The sequence below is a fragment of the Rhipicephalus microplus genome, chromosome 3 (genome assembly GCF_043290135.1).
Source record: "Rhipicephalus microplus isolate Deutch F79 chromosome 3, USDA_Rmic, whole genome shotgun sequence".
NCBI classification, from domain to species: domain Eukaryota; kingdom Metazoa; phylum Arthropoda; class Arachnida; order Ixodida; family Ixodidae; genus Rhipicephalus; species Rhipicephalus microplus.
In genome coordinates this window covers 157,714,607-157,734,028 of record NC_134702.1, presented here as the reverse complement: position 1 = coordinate 157,734,028, position 19,422 = coordinate 157,714,607, and the positions used below count along the sequence as shown (strand labels likewise).

The following is a 19,422-nucleotide window of genomic DNA, read 5'->3' as shown; positions in this document are numbered from 1 at the left end:
TCAACATTCGTCATTCATGATTCGCATATTATCCATATTATCAATTCCCACTGTATATATGATCTGCCATTTTTTCTTCAATTGCCACAGGTGTGACAATCAACGTTTTTTTAGCGGCGAAGCTCCCTAAGGCGTGAGTTGAGCATCCCGTCATAATCGTATATAGGCACCTCTAGTTAGTTCTTGAACCGGACGTAGAGGGCGGTACTTGTACATATAATTAAATGCACATACGCTGAAAAATGCAAACGGTACGATACTAGACGGCGTTACTCGTAGTATGATAAATAATAAAAATTACGACATATCCATGCAGTGACTAATGAGTGGGGCGAAGCTCCCGTCAGTCCATGCACGCTTCCGTTCATCCGTTCGTTCTTGCTTCCGTTCATCCGTTCGTTCTTGCTTCCGTCCATGCGTGCATTCGTCCATGCGTCCATCCATCCGTCCTCTCGTGCATTCATTCGTGCGTCCATCTCTGCGTCCGTCCGTGCGTCTGTGGGAGGTGTGGATAGAGGTACAGTGTTACACAGGCTAGCTAAGAGCTGCGTCACAACTAAAATGGTTACAGTACGAATTCTCGTCTCGTCATTAATATACGACACTGTGTATTCTCGGCTCAAGAAATGCATTCACATTTTCTCACCATTGTCTTCGGGGAGGTGGGTGCAATTTGTTTACACGAACCGCGGTATAAAATATAATTTCGGTGTGGACATTCTCTGCCGGCCACAATGGAGCCTGTGTCCAGATATTGTTGGCCTTTCGTACATGATCCGGCCGCAGTTTTATGTGGGGCGCTGCGACATGGGGCTTAAAACTCTTGCGCGATGAAGCGAATGCGTGTTCCGCTCTTTGTTTTGTTCACTTTATAGTGTTTTTTAACCGTGTACGCAAGCTACTACAGCTGGAAACGCGACAGAAAAACGCTCCTAGCGGTGAACTCCGCTATCAGCTACATGGTGTAAAAAAAAAAGAAAACAATATACTTCTAACGCTGCTTTCAGGCGTGCGATGCGCCATTACGAATGCTACGCACGCAGCTCGTCTTCTATAGTACATGCGCCGGCCGCAGTTTCGTGGGGGCGCTGCGTAATGAAGGCCTAAAGAAGGAAACAGGAGAACATTATATGGATGCGCCGTCGGGCGTAGTGTCAACACCTAAATTATCATATGCGGAGCAGCTCTTTGACTAGCCCGTGTAACGCTGTTCCTCCGTTCGCACTGCACTCACCTGACCACAGGTGTTGGGACAGTGCCAAGTAGGTCACGCATTCTCTCGCTGTGCACGCGCATTGACGTTACTCTCTCCCTAACCTGTCGGCGCTCGCAACATTCGAGTGCGCATATAGTGAACAGTCTTTCTGCGATGAAACTTGCTGTCTTCAGTGTTATCGCGTTTCAACCAAACGTTCACTTGAGTAAACGCTACACCCAGTTTCATTTCAAACCGTTGTTGCAGCACACGGGTCAACGATGTGCGCACCGCTGATGCCTCGCCTTCCATCAGGGTTTCTTTCGGGGAGATGTTCCATAATTTTTCTTCTCACACCATTCTAGGAGTCCAGGGACCTTATCCTACTATAAGGTTCACGTATTTCCGCACAGGTGACACAGAAGGTTTTCATAAACTCTCGAATGGTCGTCAGATAGGTTGTGCAAGAGTTTAGATGTCTGCTCGTTCCAAATCGTATATCTAGTTAGGATTCATTTATTGAAACATGAATGCGCAGCGGGCTTACCTGACGAAGGCCGAAGCGAAATGGTTCTTGGAGACTAGGCGCGCGTATGGAAGAAAAGGCTACGCATTGAAATCAGAAAGCCGGCACGCCATTCTATCGTTCAACAAAGCACAATTATGTGCGAAAAATAGCGCGTCATGGCGGCTATTCCTCATGGTTGGTATAATGGAGGTCACAGAATTACCATTCCTTGGATCACAACGTTTTAAAAGACCACTAAACAAGCGCTAAGCGGAGGCTTGCAGAAGAGAAATGCAGGAATATAGAAACCCTATATTTGTTTGATGGAAAATAAGTACTGTTTAGGAGGTTCCTCACCAGATCTGCCGATTATGAGCTGACAAGCAAATTGCTTGCATTGCGTGCTCACTAACCTGTCTGCCAAGAGTTCCGTCGCTAAGCACAGTGAAAAAAAAAAACCAAAATTTTAAACTTAACGTCATCAACTTGTCTCCTTACAGTCGCCGTGCTCCAAAATGAGGCAATTACATGTGACACTGAGTGCGTTGCATCGTGTAGGGCACCGCGCTGCACCCCAAAGGTATACGCATAAATTGCCGAGTAAGAAGGGCATGTATTGCCCACGCAACGTGAGTTTTCCGTAGCGTAGAAATGAGTGTGGCTCACGTGATCTCCCTTCACCGGTAAAGGAAAATAAAGGCAAAAAAGCCTTGAAAAGGGCGTGAAGCACGCCTCCTCACATCGTAGTGGTGCGCCGCTGTAAAATATTTAGGAAAATTAAAAAAAAATGCTTTATCAAACGCTTAACAGCGTACAGTGAATTAATAAAACTTGATTTGATGTCTGGGGAGGGGCCCGTTCGGCCTGAAAGATAGTTATATTTTAACAGTACTTGCAGCAAACTGTTCCTACGACAACATGCCCAAATGAGAGACGAAAAGGCACACCACGCTCGCCCTCCCGCGTGCCTTGGCCGATTTCGTGTTGTCGCTTGTGAAAATAACTCACACAAAGGCAAAAAAAAGATATTTCATCCTCTTATAATTTCTTATATATCCTTAGGTGGTGATTGCTTTAATCTACATGCACAAGCTATTCCCGATAGCCTAATCGCAACGACACTGAAGCTGAAAGGCATGCGCAAATTCCGAAGCTATATAGGAACTAACACGCGTACGAACGCCGATTAATCACAGGCTGCCTCTCTAAGCGTGTAGTCATGAGGTCGCCCGGTACGTACCTCCAGTTCATTGCCGCGCTTCTTGCCATGCAGAGCGCGTCCGTGGGCGGCTCGTTCTTGCCTGTTGGCGGCTTGGCGTCGGCGACGAATGGGATTGTTGGCTTCAAGATCTCCATGGCCACTTCCTTGTTGTTCATGCTCACCCAAAGTATAACCGGCACTTCGAACGTTCAGGCCGGTACTGCCTTTGTGGATTCTGCGTTCGAACATCTCGGCGAACGGAGTGGTAGGCTCTTTTTTGACATGATGAAAACTACCGAGAAGACTGGCATCGATGCGCCTATGTCACCACTGCACCACGTAATCAAGTAAGCGCTAAGCCTTGCGGTAGCATCAGCGATGCCGCTAGCGACTTTGAGCATACATGTCATAGGATGAGAGTTACCGGAAATATGATTACCTGACAAGCCACATCTAATTGAGGCTTCTTCTAACCATGTATGTAGGCGTGTCTTCGACGAGCGTTATTTGCTCTGGCACTCCCGCCTTGATCTTTCAATGTCCGGGTGATTCTTCGCGCTATGGCCAGAATTATGCTGCTGGGTTACAGCAAAAACAGATTTGTTTTTCCGGTTTTTCAAGCAGTCGTGTGATGTGTCTGCTCAGAGTCACACCCGTTTTGAATGCTTCAGGATTTCAGCAGTTTCATGCTGCTGTTTTCTAGCCACCTGTAAAACGCGACTTGCTGGAAGCCTCAGACGGAGGAATGCTCCACCGGCATACAAAGAAAAAGAATAGAAGCGCAAGTGACAAAAAATATATATATATATAATTATATATATATATATATATAAATATATATATAATAAAATATATTTATGTAAATATATATATTATAATAAATATATTATAATATAATTATATATATAAATATATATATATAATATAAATATATATATATATATATATATATATATCCTCCTTCCCATTTCTCCGCCCCAGAGAACACAAAAAGCCGGGGTAGGGGTTGGGGGAGAGCACGGTAACTTGGCAAGGTGTTCAGTGGCAATATTCTTGATTTACGACATGTAGTTTTACGACTAAACATGCCCTCCACGCACACTTTACTTCAAACCAGCCAGACAGGTCTTTGTCAAATATGTTTACCTTTAGACATGTAGCATACAAGTAAACTCCGAACTTGGTCTTCTGCAGGGAAGATATTCCTCTTAGTGACCTGTTTTCCTCTGTGATGGAAGCCATGGAAAGTCGAAAGTAGAGAGGATATTGTAAAGAATAAAGTTCGAAAAAAGGGAAAGCCTCTAACGTCAGCCTTTCACGAGTGTGGCTAATGGATAGTTTTTACAAAAAGAGAAGTAACTGCAACTGCATTTTCGTTACAGTTACTCAGTCAAAAAAGTAACAGTATTACCGTTAACGCGTTACTAGTAACAAGGTACTGCCCGATACTGGTCCTAATGTGATCGAACATACTCTCGATCAACTCTGACTTTCCACTCGTTGATGACTTGCGAACACAAGTGGTACGAAGTTGCGAAATCGTGCGTCTTCCTTGTTGAGGCAGCTTTAGGGTGGCACTACATGTTTGCGATCAAACTCATGTCCGCCCCCTTTCGCTGGAAGGTGTATATATGTACTACTCCTTCTGCAAGACCTTCACATCTCGTTCCGTGTGGATTGGTGACTGGTCGTGTTAGGGCAGATAATTGCCGTCGGAGAATGTACTGCTTGCGTGTGCAAAACATATTGCAGTATTGTACTGACGACAAGTAACCCCGTGTACGTTGCAGGGGCTTTACACCATATCTTGAATCAGCACCCCACACGCTCACACTTGATTTCCTGCTAGCTGTGACGCGATGCACGTTGTTCGGGTTGTTCTTACTTGGCATTGTTACATGAGAGAAAACACTACCTTTTCAAAGCAAGAAGTTTACCTTACCATGTGCCTGGCAGTCTCCAAACACGCAATAAGTGGTCTTGTCACGGTGGAAACACGAACTTGTCCTATTCTTCTGGTGTTCCCGATTCGTACAGCTCCGCAAACCACCGTCGCGGTTCCCTAGCCGTACGTACTGGTTTCGACGTTGCGACGTGGCGAAGGCCTTCACTCGCAAACCTCACGAACTCAGTCTTCATGAACCGCTGCATCAGTCAAATTATTTTTCACAGCAGCTGCAAGTATATGGTTGTGTCTTCATCATATGTGGTAGCTTTAGGACGCGGCGTCCGGGGAGCCCATGAATGCGACCTTAAGACTTGTATGCTTGAATTATTCTACTACGTCTGCAGAGGCCCATCAACTAGGGCGCCACTATATCAATGGGAATAATTTATCAGGTAAAGATCAACAATACAGCACCTTTGATTTTTGGGGAACCTTTGCAATGAGATAATCCGGTGACAGAATGAACGGCTGAGAAATATTCTTGATTGCTGTATATGAGGCGTTGCATTCGGAACAATTCTGAAAGAAACAAATGGACACGCCCCCATAGTTACACGCGTTTTTTTTTTGCAGCTGTTCTATTCAAGCGCGGCTGTTTAAAGATGAAATATTGAAATGCAGGCTGAAGGGGCTAAGCTGACCAAAATGCAACCTGCAGGTGCGTGCGGAGGAAAGACAGTTTCGTGGAACGCATGATGGGCATGCGCAATGTTTCCAGCGATGATCGTAACGGGGCGCTGACAGTGCCGTCCCCCATGCGTTCACGTGTTCACCTTAAGAGTGCTCCCCGCTGCGGGTCATTCGCATCCTGCGTCATAACTTTGGTAGCCCAAGGGCCAGTTAGCGTACTTCAGCGTCACTGTGCGTTATTTCAGTCGGTAGCTGTTAAAAAACAGTGAAAATCCACCGAAGGTTTGATTTTAGAAGGCAGTAAACTCCCTTTTCGACACGTTGTGTTGCCGTGATGGCTCGGCTATGCATGTGCTTCCAAGACGTTAGTCTGACAGAGGCTAATGGTGGAGGCATTTAGCTGAGGGTGAGATGCAGAGACAGCAATGTGCTTGCACACACTCGCGCCAAGGAAACCAAAGCAGTGATAGTTACTCCAGGGTTCCCTGCAGAGCACCTCAGCAATACCAAGACATTGCTTTAACCTATAGGCCTTCGATCAGCGGTTGTGGCATTTATGGTTAACATGGAGCAATTCCACGTGCGCGTCAGGGTATTTACTTTCAACTCTACACTTGCAGCCTCGACGACCAGCGGAATGAGCAGATAGCCTTGCTGTTTGCCTTCTTGAAGGAGCTCGACGACCGGGGATGTGTCTCCCGTATTGTTTGCGAAAGCACCGCCGGCACAACACGCTTCGGCATGCTGGGTAACGTGACCAAGGATTTCTTCGACACCAACGCGGGCGTCACAACCGGAGCCGTCTCGGTGTTCGTTGCTGCAGCCAGGACTGGCCGATCGGAGGGAATTGCAGGCTGTGCGCAGGCCTTCCGAGAGTGCACCGCCGATCTTCCTTACGTACTCAGGTCTTTCGAATTGATGTAGGCCCCTACTTTTGAGAATAAAGGTCCTTTTATGTCTTTCATTGAGGACTAATCTTCCAGGCTATGCCTCCTCAGTAGGTTCAGCGAAATGGCTCTTGGCCAGTAAGGACCTTGGCCGAAGGTCCACATATTCGTTCACTGCTTTAGTATGTACTACGGAACTTGAGACGAGGTCATGCAGACATAGTTGGCCCGAGCCGAAGTTCTCGCATACGTATGAAGCACAAGCCAGCAACACAAGTCTTTACTTTGCACTTGATTATATTGGGAGATTGGATTCGGCGACAGGTACGGTAGAAATGAGAAGGCTGTATCTTTCTAATTGCACACGTTCCATGAAATCTGTTTTCGTTTGATTTGTGTTTGACGGGGGACATTTTGCAGTGACCCGAAGCATTCATTAAAACTGTAGCATCAAATTTTACTGTATGGTGTCCTCTTAAAACGTACGAATAAATAAAAAGCCGCGCTAAAATCGCCAGGCAAGGTTTTAAAAATCGAAGGTACCATTCTAGGGCGGAATAGAAGTTTTTCATTCATTGTAAAGCGCGCTAAAGTGACCGTGAAATGCTGTAATCTAAAGATCTGCTTATTTGTTATTTAAAGGCGGATTTCGCTTTTACTGAGTAACAATTTTCTAGCTTTTACCACTTTGTACGTCGCTTGGAATTGGGGAATTATTCGCATTTGTTACGCTTTCATGACAGTGTCCTGTCTGCATATGTATTTTACTGCTAGGTAGAGATAGTTGATTTGAATAAACTTTATTTGCCCAATGGTTGTCAAGGGCTTGGCCGCCAGAGATCTGCTGTTCGAAGAACATCTTTTGAGGACCTTGCCAACGGCCCTGGCGTGCTGTGTCGCCAACTTCTGGCTTTCAGGAGCCTCGATAGGCCTTCTGTATTGTCCGCGAGAGCTTCCACTAGAGAGGCCAGCCTTGCGATCGTTTTGACGTTACAGATGAGATTGTGGCTGTGGAATATACGACAGCTTTGCTTTTGCGATACCACTTGCATCATCCCCCATGACAGCACCGGTTATTAGTCACGATGTAACGATGCCTAATAGACACGAGAGTCCTTGTGGGGGAAAAGATTCGTAGTTTCCTTGCCCGTATTATCAGGTCTTACCGCTGTTTTAGACAGTGAGCTTCAAAACAAAAGGAAACACGCACTGGGCTCACAGCCAAAGCGCAGAAAATGCGGTGTTCTAGCAAATAACACAACCCGGCATCCAATGGGTGACGTCATCACGTAGGTGGCACCACGCATGTCCTCAAGGCCAATACCTATCGTACAAAGGAGTCTTGGTTGGCAACTTTTTCTTCGCTCGGATATCGTTCACTGATTTAAACGACCTCTTAAGGTCGTGTGGCGGCGACAAAAATTACTTAACGTGTCCAGGAACAGAGATAGGCTTGCGAATGATTTGGTCACCTCGTGGCACATTGCAAACAATGCACATGCACGCCGAAGTTTCGTGACACCAGGTACCTATCGCGGGGTGGTGACAAAGCCACCGGAGAGATAAAATGATGCCATTTTCATAACATCTGCAACAGAGGAATATGTCAGAACACCCTCGTTAGACTAGACGTTGGCAGAAAAAAACTATCTAGAAGTGATATAGGCTGACCTGCATAAGCTATGTTCTTCCATTATCTTTGATTTTCTACGAGCCCTTTTGATATGCTACAGCTTTTTCTTTATTAATCATATGTGATTGTTATCTTATACTTGACACTACGCAAGATGTGAACCAGTTGTGCGTTTGAGCGCCAACTGTCCTGTGCTCCGTGTTTTGTACTTGTCTCGTAATATGAACCCCCACAAGAAATCATGAACGACTGTCGGCTTGTCGAAGTTCATCGCTCTGCTGCACGATCTTCTATGAGCCTGCTCAAGATTATAGAAACCGGAACACCAATGGTATGCCATTCACCTGATCTCTCGTATGATCCTGTGCTTTCAAACTTCACCTTAGGCGCACGCTTGTTGAAAAGACCCCGCATAACGCAAGAAACGAAAAAAAATGTCGCGGTTGCAGCATCAGCCACGGCGTGACACGTTTTCCTGCCTACCACAGGACACCGATCTGAAAGATACTCGTCCGACAAAAGTATTTGAATGTTTTCCGATCAGGGCTGATGTGTAGCATGAATGATATTGGGGTAATAATCAGTAAATCGATACGAAGATTAAACATAGGGTGCGGATTCATGTTTTTGGCGTAATTACGTATGCTGTAAAACTTAAATTGTTTCAGGCGTAGCAGCATCTCTGGTTTGTGAATCTCTAGAAGGCTCCAAAGATCCTGAAAACAAAGTTACCGCTACGCCCCATCGAACGTTTCCACGTCGCATGCTGTCTGAACATCTACACAAGACCATGTGACGACTATTGAGGAAGACGGCCACACATGTGAGAAACGTCACCCGTTTTGTTTAGTGTTTGTCGAAGGTGACAATAGGCAGTGACGAGAGGCTCTTGTCATTCGATGTTATTTCTCTGTTCAGAAATGTGCGTGTACCCTTCGCGGTCTCTGCTGCCCGAAACACCTCGGTGAAAAATGAGAACCACAGCGAGCGGAAGAGTTTCGGCATGAACGAACTGCTTCAACTTATGAACGCAACGTATTTCTCTTTCGGGGGGGTGAATCTTTTAAATAAGAAAGTGGAACCGCGATGGGTACCGTCACTTGAGCCACAGCGGCAAACTTGATGATGGAAGTATCAAGGAGGACATCAAAAAACAAGCCATGAAACCTCATTAGCGTCTTTTGGGCTGGTTGGTACATACGGACTTAATAAATAAACAGCGCTTCAACAGGACGGAGACGAGAAGACACAAACACAGCGCTGACTAACAGCTATGTTGTCTTGCTTTTGCAAGTCAATATATTCAGGAAAACACAAAGAGCAAACATATCTTGGGAGATACTTAGAGTGATTAGTGTAAATTGGCTTGCTTCAGCGATAACTTCAGCCTAAATATCTTCTTATTATATTCATCTAAGCCGGGCACTGTTCTTTCAGCCACCACCGACGATCACACCTCGGGTGATGTTGCGGTGGCGGTGGGTCTTATCGGTGACATACTTCAGCGTGTACTCGTGTCCCATAGGGCTAGAAGATGACAAAGTGGAGGCTGCGCCAATTTATGTGCAGAGTGCGTTACCGCGATCTCATGCTCGAGCTTTACGGATAATGCGAGAATTCATGTGCTTTTAGATGCGGAGCATGTAATACTCGAGGCTTGTAGTGCGACGCCGTCCGCAAGCTTCCTCCACCTTCTTCCACCATCTGTGCATCCCTTCCTCCTCTACACACCGCGCGCGCTTCATTCCTCCACCATCTGTGCACCCTTCCTCCTCTACACACCCAAGGAGGATTAAAAAAATTGCTGGAGTGGAAGTGATTGCGCAGATGTGAACCCGTTCCTCTGGCAAGATGGCGGCTGTGGCGGCCATCTTACTAGGGGCATGAGAAAGTGTCGCCGTTCAGCGATCGAAAACGAAGCGTTTCCCTCGCACGCCCAACGAGTTTAATGTAACCAACATTTTTGGGGCCTCATAGTGCTCCAAGTGCGTCTTAAAGTCACTAGTTTTCCGTAGTGAGCCTCTAATTGGAGGCAAAGTTCTTTGAAGATTCAGTCATCTATATTTGTTTCTGAGTGTTATTTCGTCAGGAACAACCATCCTTTAATATAGAACTACCGTAGTATTTACATAACGTATCAAAGCCACTTGATCTTTAAGCGGGCACTATCAGAAAAGAGCATGTTTCCGCCATCTTGGCAGTGGCAATAGGTGGCTTCACTTCTGCTGGCAAGGCATCGCAGGAGCTTCCACTCCAGCAACTTTTCTTTAATTATCCTTGTACACACCGCGTGCGCTTCTCCTCTTCACGAACATTTGCTAGCTGTATAATGTAGCGCGCATGCGCCGTCACGCTTCGAGAACATCGGCAGCTGACGCGCGCGCATGCGCCGTCGCGCTTCGAGAACATCGGCAGCTGACGCGCGCGCATGCGCCGTTGCGCTTTTCCCCCTTCTCGAACATTCGACAGCTGACAGTGCATGCGCCGTCGCGCTGTATATATACTCAAGGTCGGCGCTCGCTCGCTCAGTTGCCGCTCGTCGGTTGGTTTGTACGGCGCGTCGACGTCCAAGGTCGCGGTGAAATGAATTCCAACGAATCCACAAACACAATGATCGACGTCCCTTCGACCAGCGCCGCCCTTTCGCATACGTGTGTACGTGTTCACTCATTTAACACCCCCTCCTACAACAACGTTAACCAATTTAGCCATCGACCCAAGTAAGTCGCAATTTAACACCCCATTTCACAACCACGTTAACCAATTTAGCCATCGACCCAAGTAAGTCGCACTTTAACACCCCGTTAACCAATTATATGCTCCGCATCCTCCTCAGTGTTCCCCCGAGGGAAGCTGCGGGCAATTTTTTTGCCACATCTTTTTTCAGGTCCACTTTTCGTATGACGGTGAAAACATGTAAAAAAATGGTGTTCACTATTTCTGGCGGATTCTTTTCTACAAAATCTATAAGAGCTTCTTGTTCTTACGAATATCCTTGAACTCAATGTAGAGGCAGATTCGCTCTTTCTACGATTGATTGCTGCCCACTATATAGTGCACGTCACACTAGACTTTCATAAATGATGGCGATTTCTTCACCACCTGCCCAACTAACGTAACATACACTGGAAAATAACTAATTTGCTTTACGCAACGCTCAGAGGTCTTGAAGCCGGCCATAGTCCCACGAAGCTTCAAACGCATGTGAAATTGCACCCGAAGCAAGCAGAGTATAAAACAATTCGCAAAATGTTTCGCCTAGTCAGAGCCGTGACGTAGCACATGCTCGTACTGCTCAGTCGCGCCAAGACAACAAGTGGCTGGCACGCACGAAAGCATCTTCTTTCTACTGAGAACACGAGCGCCAGTTCTCGTGACAATATAATAAAAAGTGTCTGCAGCCTTCGCGTTCATGTGCCGTCTCAGCAATGTCGTGGAGGAAAGACCAAGCATGTTCACCGGGAAGCCCGACCCAGAACAGTGCCTAATAAAGGAATGAAATAATCCATACTTTGCAAGCGTAACGTCAACTCTGATGGGTCTAAAATGCATGGCGGCTTTCCGTGAAGGAGTTCTCGTGTTAATATAGCACATTGCGCATTCGCTGACGCTCACACAGTTTCGCACTTCAGACGTAATTGTTTGCGGACGCATTGCCTGTGTGCTCAATGTTGGCCAACTCTTTACTTTGCGTAGGTGCCAAAGTGGTAGAAGGTACTTAGGAGGCACAGATTTCTTCATATGCGTCATATGTGCGAGCAAATGTATTCGTCATTGTCTACTTAACGAAAGTTGTAAACGGCTGCAGGGACGCACTTCATTGTGTATCAGTGTAGTGCATAAATGTAAGCTTGCACGAGAACAATGATCTTATCTGTGCATATTGCTTGCAATTATGTGTTGCTTCTTATCGGTTCCCTACTTAACGACGAGCCATTCCAGCATGGCTGGTCGTTCATTATACATTCATCTTTTTACTTCGCAACCAAAGCTTTAAATCACAGCCAGAAATGACAAATCAGGTGTCATTTATTGGCCCTATGTCTAAATTGCGTTGATATAGAATAAAAAATCGCATCATTCAAAGCAGGGGCAAGTGGTTACGCATCAGTCTATGCGTGAAAGGTAAAAAGAAAAACAAAGACAAACTCCATATGCAAACAATGTCTTAAATACGTCGTTACCTCTTAAAGTCATGTGAATTACTTATCAGAAGCCATACTATCTTGCGGGCCGTCGACTACATTATAAACTTGCCACTTAGTATTACAAAGCGGTTGTTTAGAACCTGCTCTATGATGTTGTAAGGGGGAGAATATCCTTCTATAATTTTAGCACTATAAGCTTTTTTGACGTTCTATACATACTGTATTACCTACACAAGCGAAAAGCTCTTGATTGGAATGCATTATTCACTGCCGAAAAGCTGCGCTGAAATTTTGTGCTGACGTGCTACGCAGTGAAAGTGAGGCAAACACAAGCTGACAATTATCTTGTGCTTGTTCAGATGGGAAATGTTTTTCCTTGAAAAGAAAACAAAAGCTACACTTTGTATGCATGTCTTACTAACAAAGCATACTATGCAACCATATATAAGCTATGTTTTTACTTGGACCACGACAACGGGAAAAGGATCTGCAATATGAGTCCAGTTGCTATTTTTCTTGGTTTGTCGCAAAATTCTGGCGATATTGGAGCTTGATTCGCTCCTGAAGTGTTTTAGTAATTTAAATAAAGAACTTATAAACACATATTGTGATTATGTCATTTCGGTGCGACGTCGTTATGAGCCAGTTCAGTGCTCGCCGAAGATGTAGATGACGAGTAAACATGAAGCATTTGCGCGTGGAGCTCAACAGCTATAATGCTTGACTGATGATCACATATGTGAATAAATATACATCTCGCCTCAATCCGAACATCGCCCCGCCGCGGTGGTCTAGTGGCTAAGGTACTCGGCTGCTGACCCGCAGAGCGCGGGTTCGAATCCCGGCTGCGGCGGCTGCATTCTCGATGGAGGCGGAAATGTTGTAGGCCCGTGTGCTCAGATTTGGGTGCACGTTAATGAACCCCAGGTGGTCTAAATTTCCGGAGCCCTCCACTACGGCGTCTCTCATAATCATATAGTGGTTTTGGGACGTTAAACCCCACATATCAATCAATCAATCAATCCTAACATCACTCGCGATAGTATTAGCACTTTTTTATAAAAGCACGCTGAACATGAAGCATATTGAAAATTTTGGCTAAGGCTAGATGAAGGAACCTAAAAGAAAACTGAACAAACTGTTCTAGTCTTTACGGGAAAAATTGTTGCGCGTAACCAGTTATATTATATGTCATTTAGCTTGATAAAGCGACTAAGCCTAAGTTGCCCGCAAGTGCAGGCTACACTAGCACTTATGAGATACCGATGAAGCTCTCATCAGCCTAAGCGCACTCATCTAACAGCGGTGTACATACTATGCTCCCGTCTTGTTTTCTGCGCCGGGATCAAGCTGGAAAGGCAGAATGCTTCATACGCGTATACCACCCAGACGTCAAAACGCTCCCAATGTTCAAGGTTACTTAAGAAACAGCGCACGACGACAAGCACAAAAGGAACGATAGAGACACCACTGCACTGTCAACTAGTTTATTTCGCAGAAGAACATGATTATTATACGACAAGACGGTGTGCCACGTGTTACAATGGCGTTCAGACTACAGCCTGTTTACGAAAAAGTACACTTCGCAATTGTTTTAACTAATCAATACTTGGATAATACAGTTATCTTTTTTTATCGATGTGGAAAGCTTCGATAACTTCCCTGGTCACCTGATTCTTGTGACTGGGAACTATTTCAGTCTCAGAGAACAGCGGAGAGCAGCCACACTCTAAGCAATCCCGCCTTATGTGTGGGTAAGCATTATTAGCTAATGCACTCTTGTGTTCCTTAAGCCTTGTATTTATGCACCAGCCAGCTTGGGCGATGTACATATTTTCACATGACAAGCGCAAATAATATACTGTAGCCTGAACGTTATTGCAACACGTGGTATACCGTCTTGTTGTATATTAACCATGTTCTTCTGAGTAATAAAAATATTAACCATGTTCTTCTGAGTAATAAACTAGTTGAGAGTGCAGCGGCATCCCTATCGTTCATTTTGTGCTTGTCGTCTTGCGCTACTTCATAAGTAATCATTAACTTTCACCAACCCACCTAGCTTTCAACATTACTGCTCGCCTAATGTATTCAGTGAAACATTCCAATAGGCGCCAGTTATGATGCACAGCCTACAAGTCCGTCAAATTCTCGTAGCAAGGCACTGAATAATATATTACAAAAGAAGAAAAGGGTAAAATGCCTAATTTTCTGTGAGTATCAATAAATAATCGTAATTCGCAGGCAACTACGTCTTTTGGGGGGGAGGCACCACCTTGATTTGATGAGGGCGCCAGGTAGGCTGATGTGGTCCATGGTTTGTGTTGTTACACCCTGAATTATTTTGAAGTAGTTCATATTTCATTTTACGCAAGAAAAAATTGTAAGGCTCGAAACATGTGCTTAGATTTTTTTTGGTTGCATAATTTCAAGGAAACAAAAATATCATCTTTTGATGTTGGTGATGTATCGCGGCAACTCCAATGCCTCGTCCAACATCAAGGTGCTTTCAACAAATTGATTTATTACAGTCATCTGCAGCACATTGAGGTGAAGTAAAGCCATGCTGACTATGCAAAGTGTTCAAATCACTGAATACTCTTGCTATTGTTTGCTAACAAGTCGGCCTAACAAGCATAAACATGGAAGAATAAAGTGAAGCTATCTCTTTGTACACGTTTTCCGTGCATTTTCCGGGAAAAGCATGAACATATTGCGTACACAAATGCAGTCGACACTGTTAAAGGGAATGTGATAGCTGCACACATTGGTGTCCATACTGAACAGATAGTAGATATGCCTTCAATATGGCTACGCTATGCAACAATGAAACGGAACCGAGAGCAAGAATACTGATACCGACCAGCCGCAAGATCGGTTTATCTGATTCAAGCAGGGATAAAAACTAAACTTGAGCGTTACAGTAAAGTGTCGCAAAATACTTTTGTTCAAGCAACAATCAGTTTGGAATACATTTTAAATGAAAACGTGGTCTCCAATAAAGGCTATTTATCAGCACTCCTCTAGTAACTGTTTGTTTAACAAATTCATTAGTTTACGACATGGTGCAATTCACTAATCACCGTCCATGTCGCTGGCTGTTGTGCGTACTTTACCGCCACAATCGGTGAATAAACCATGTTTAACGCCATACGTGGCTCCACATATGCCTCCCGTAGCTTGTATAAACTACTTGAAATTCAGCCATATGAACACACTGTTAGGTGGAATACGTCAGCAGCACTTAATATTTTTTTATCTTCGTTCTTGTGTGGATTTTTATTTTTGATAATTATTAGCTGACAAGTTTCACCTGTGACCACTAGGCAGTGGCGATCCCTACAATGGAAAGTATAGACAAACAACTAATTTTTTTCTCTAGTAGGTGGCTGAAATTTCGTTCTACTGCACGTCATGGGTCATACATGAAGGAATTCAAGGAAGATGACAGAAGATGCAATCGTTGCACTTCCGTGTTTAATTAAATTTCGCTCATCACAATGGCTCACGCATATATGCCGCTTGTCTTGAAGTGACTGCACATTGTCAATTTCAGCGGTGAATCTAACACATCAGGACGAGGCGAGTTTGTTCGTCGGTAGCTTGCACTGCTTAACGGCCTACGCAAGCAGGTGTTCACAAGCGCATCATCTTCGCACTCGGTTCCCAATCATCGTCATCGCTCGCAATATCGGGGCCATCGTCAATGTTTTTTTCAACGTTTTCTTTGACGTCGGACGGCCTTTCCACCTCGATTGGACCTAGTAGGCAACAGATGGCAGCGCTGGACTCCAGTTCGGCGCCGATCTCTTGCAGCTTCGCTTCACCAAAGAGGTCCCGTATGGTGTACCTCCTGTAAGGCACGCCAATTTTATCTTTTTCAGTTTTTTACAGAAAGTAGTGGATTATGTGCTTCAGCTACCACAAACGCTTCTCAACAAGTCGTGCTAAAAAGGTACGTAATAATGAGATGCCTTTCATGACGATCTGAATGAACAAGCTCTCATCCACGCCTTCGTTTGTTACAATATATTGCTTGTAGACACATGACAATGTAGAGAGGAAGAAAAATTTGTGTGCCGCAGTGTGACGCTTCCTTAGTTAGAAAATACGAGCGCGATCTGTTGTCGCTTAATATAGGAGTGTTTTGAAGCTTCTCGTCATTCGCCTTCAATGTCCACAAACCTCCTTAACACGTGCTGCTTGCAGACATAATAGTATTATGGTGAACTCCTGTCTTTGTGATGCTTATTCTCAGCCTACTGCGTGCCCAGTGTAGGCCAAAACCGCTTTCTAGTGGACTAAAACTCAACCACACCGGTGCAAGCTATTTGCACTGTAATCGTGCGACATTCTTGATTATGTCATCCTGTCTAGCACGCTACCCTCCGACTCTGCATCACCCATCTCGTTTTATAGAAAGTGATGCTTTCACTCCAGTATGTCTGCCCTGGGCCTCACTCATTAGGGTCGATTAATTTTAAATAAATGTGAAGTGCAGTAACGCCTGCGCCTTATGATTCTCTAATCCACTCTGCATGCCCTCTTGTTATGTTTTAGTATTACGCCTGTAATTATAAGAGTCATAACAAGCTGCATGATCCTTACTTTTACTTTTTTGAACTTTCTACGCGTCTTAGGTCTATAGCTTAAATTACATGTGTAAGTGTGTACGTGTCCCTTGATACAACATACAAGTAGCAGTAAAGGCTTTGATGCTCGTGTGCCGGAGACATACAGATGCACCTCGCCAGCTAATATAAACTCGGAATAGCCAGCGATGCCTTCACTGATCTGGCCGCAAAGCTTAAAACTGAAAACATAAATTTACCGTTTCTCGTTTCTTGATTGATGCTTGCCTATGCAGTAAACAGACATTTCCGTGGAGCACTCACTGGAGCTATAAGTTTGAGTAACTAATGATGTCTTGCGTACCTGATGACCCACCCCGATTCGGACGTGTGCTGCGCGAGACTGTACGCATGGTCTCGCGCCACTGCGTACCGTTGCTCGTCGGGCACGGTGACGTTAAGACCGAGCCGGATTTTCTCGGTTTCGTCGTCTGCAGGGCACACCATCAGCACAATGGCGACGTCACACCCCACGTGATCAGCACTGCGCTGCTGCATCGCATACGTAACACGAAGGGCACCCAGAAGCAGGTCGCATCCAAAAAGCCTGTGGAAGGAGAGCGAGAGTGCGTATGGTGTTAACTACTGTCAAGCAGCATTGCTAGGTTTATCTACCTTGTGCCAGTTATGTAGCTTTTTTAAGGCCGATGCAGGTAAAAAAAAAACGGGTTGGCTACTTGGCAAATTTTTGGTGACATTGTTGCATTGTTCGTTCGAGCGAAATCAACAATAGTTGTTGACATCGCAGCTGCTAGATTTTCACTATATGGGGTAAAAAGTAGTAACCAAATCGCACTTCTATAGTTCCTATAAATGAATTTGGCTTTTTTGATTAGGCAGAAAATTGATCTAAACTCAAAATGATGAGTGTATGGCCTAATCGGAAGGACCAATCAGTGAAAGGAATCCCGTCATAGATACTACAACAGCTGCGTATTCATAATCTGCCAGTCAAGTTAGCTTTACACGGAAATAGGAATGGTCGTTGGGTACGTGGCGGGTACAAACAATTGTTGTATGGGGCCTCAATATAAAAACCACGTGGGTCCCGTGGGTTCTGGTAGTTGGCCCCTGTCGTAGGGCCCATCGTCCAATAGGTCAGATGAAGCACTCGTAAGAACAACAAAGATTTACTTACACGGTCAGTAACTGAGAAATCGAAAGACGGAGATCAAGTGACGAAATGGTCACTGGAAAACAGTGAACTGCTGAACTGAATAGAACTGAAACAAAAGGTCTCCCGCTTAATTATATAGCACTGCCTTGCCAACCCTGGGCGCATTTCCGCCGCTTTAGTCAACAGAGCGCTCGATGGTCTAGGTGGTCTAACCACGAAGGCGGACAAATACACGACAAAATGCACGTGCACGCAGATGGCACAGTCTAAACAATGTCCAAGCATGGTCACGAACGCACAACACCCACGTTTTGCACCCGACACCACAATTTTGCGCACGTTCGATGATCTTAGATGATCGAAGTTCCAAGAATTTTCTCGGCAAATAGGGTGATGTTCAGAAAACCCAGCTCTCGGCACACGTGCAAAACTTGCCTGTCAGCGTTTGGGTAGGACAATGTCGTGACCTGACAGGTTATTGTCAAACATTCATTCCATTTAGCCGATGCTGTGGAGAGAGTGGGAATGAGGAGAGGTTGACTAAGCTCTCGTCGTTTGCTGGAAGAGCAAGCCTCTGGGACTTAACTTCTCCTCGAAAGGTGCAGCTGCAACCGGTTTTGTTCAAGCTTCCAGCCCAAGCAGCAAGTATCACGCTGCTTCAAGTCTCTCTAAATCCATGGTGGTTTAGAAAATGGCGCAGTAGCCTCCTTCCTTGCCTGAAACACTTTGTATAGAGTCTAGTTCACAATGACCTTTTCTTGTTCGTGCGCTTTCTTAGCGCCCAAACGGTCCTGGGACGCCCTTGTTCACGCTTGCTAGAGAGGAAATCAGCCTGTCTTCATGGCACATCCTTGCTTAAAATGTGTTCAAAACTTTTTGTCGGGTTCACAGCCACGGAAGGAATTTCAATACTGATGACGGTCGTAACACCACCTATTGCTCAATGCGGCTTTAACCTCCAAAGGGAAGTGAAAATGACCAGAAGGGGTTCCGCATCCCAAATGCACTGGACTCGTCTACATCAGAAGTGCAGCATCCCAAGAACTGTTTACGTGATTTTTAGGAGTTGTGAATTCGCACTCTAGATAACTCACTGATTGGCCTTTGTAAACAAGCGAAAGTTAATTGGCAATGTGACTAGAATTTATGCTTCAGCCCTTGAAACTCAAAGTGCATAAATTGCTAGGCATGGCAACCGTACAGTATGCTCATTTTTATTGTCTTTACTTGTAGTGCTTCGCAAGACACGCGAAGAGACTGCCACATTTTTCAACAACGCAAGAACCTCGCCATCCTGCAAGAAATGATCGTTGAATGAACATTGTTTAGATCTGAGCAACTCTGATACTCATAGTAATAAGGGCTGCAGCGCGAGCACGAATGTGCTAGAAGAAACAGACGAAAGTCGAGGCACGGAAGGCAAAGAGGACAACACGAGCGCTGTGTTGTCCCCTTTGCCTTCCGTGCGTCGACTTTCGTCTGTTTCTTCTAGCACATTCGTGCTCGCGCTGCAGCCCTTATTAC

General features: G+C 45.2%; 1 protein-coding gene across 1 annotated transcript; it reads left to right on the top strand.

The window, feature by feature from the left end:
• Nucleotides 1-2,999: 2,999 nt before the first annotated feature.
• On the top strand, nucleotides 3,000-6,446 carry LOC142803408 (uncharacterized). The gene is made up of 2 exons (XM_075888529.1): nucleotides 3,000-3,251; nucleotides 6,103-6,446. The coding sequence occupies exons 1-2, from the start codon at nucleotides 3,058-3,060 to the stop codon at nucleotides 6,404-6,406; spliced, it is 498 nt and encodes a 165-aa protein (XP_075744644.1). The 5' UTR covers nucleotides 3,000-3,057; the 3' UTR covers nucleotides 6,407-6,446.
• The last annotated feature ends 12,976 nt before the right edge of the window (nucleotides 6,447-19,422 follow it).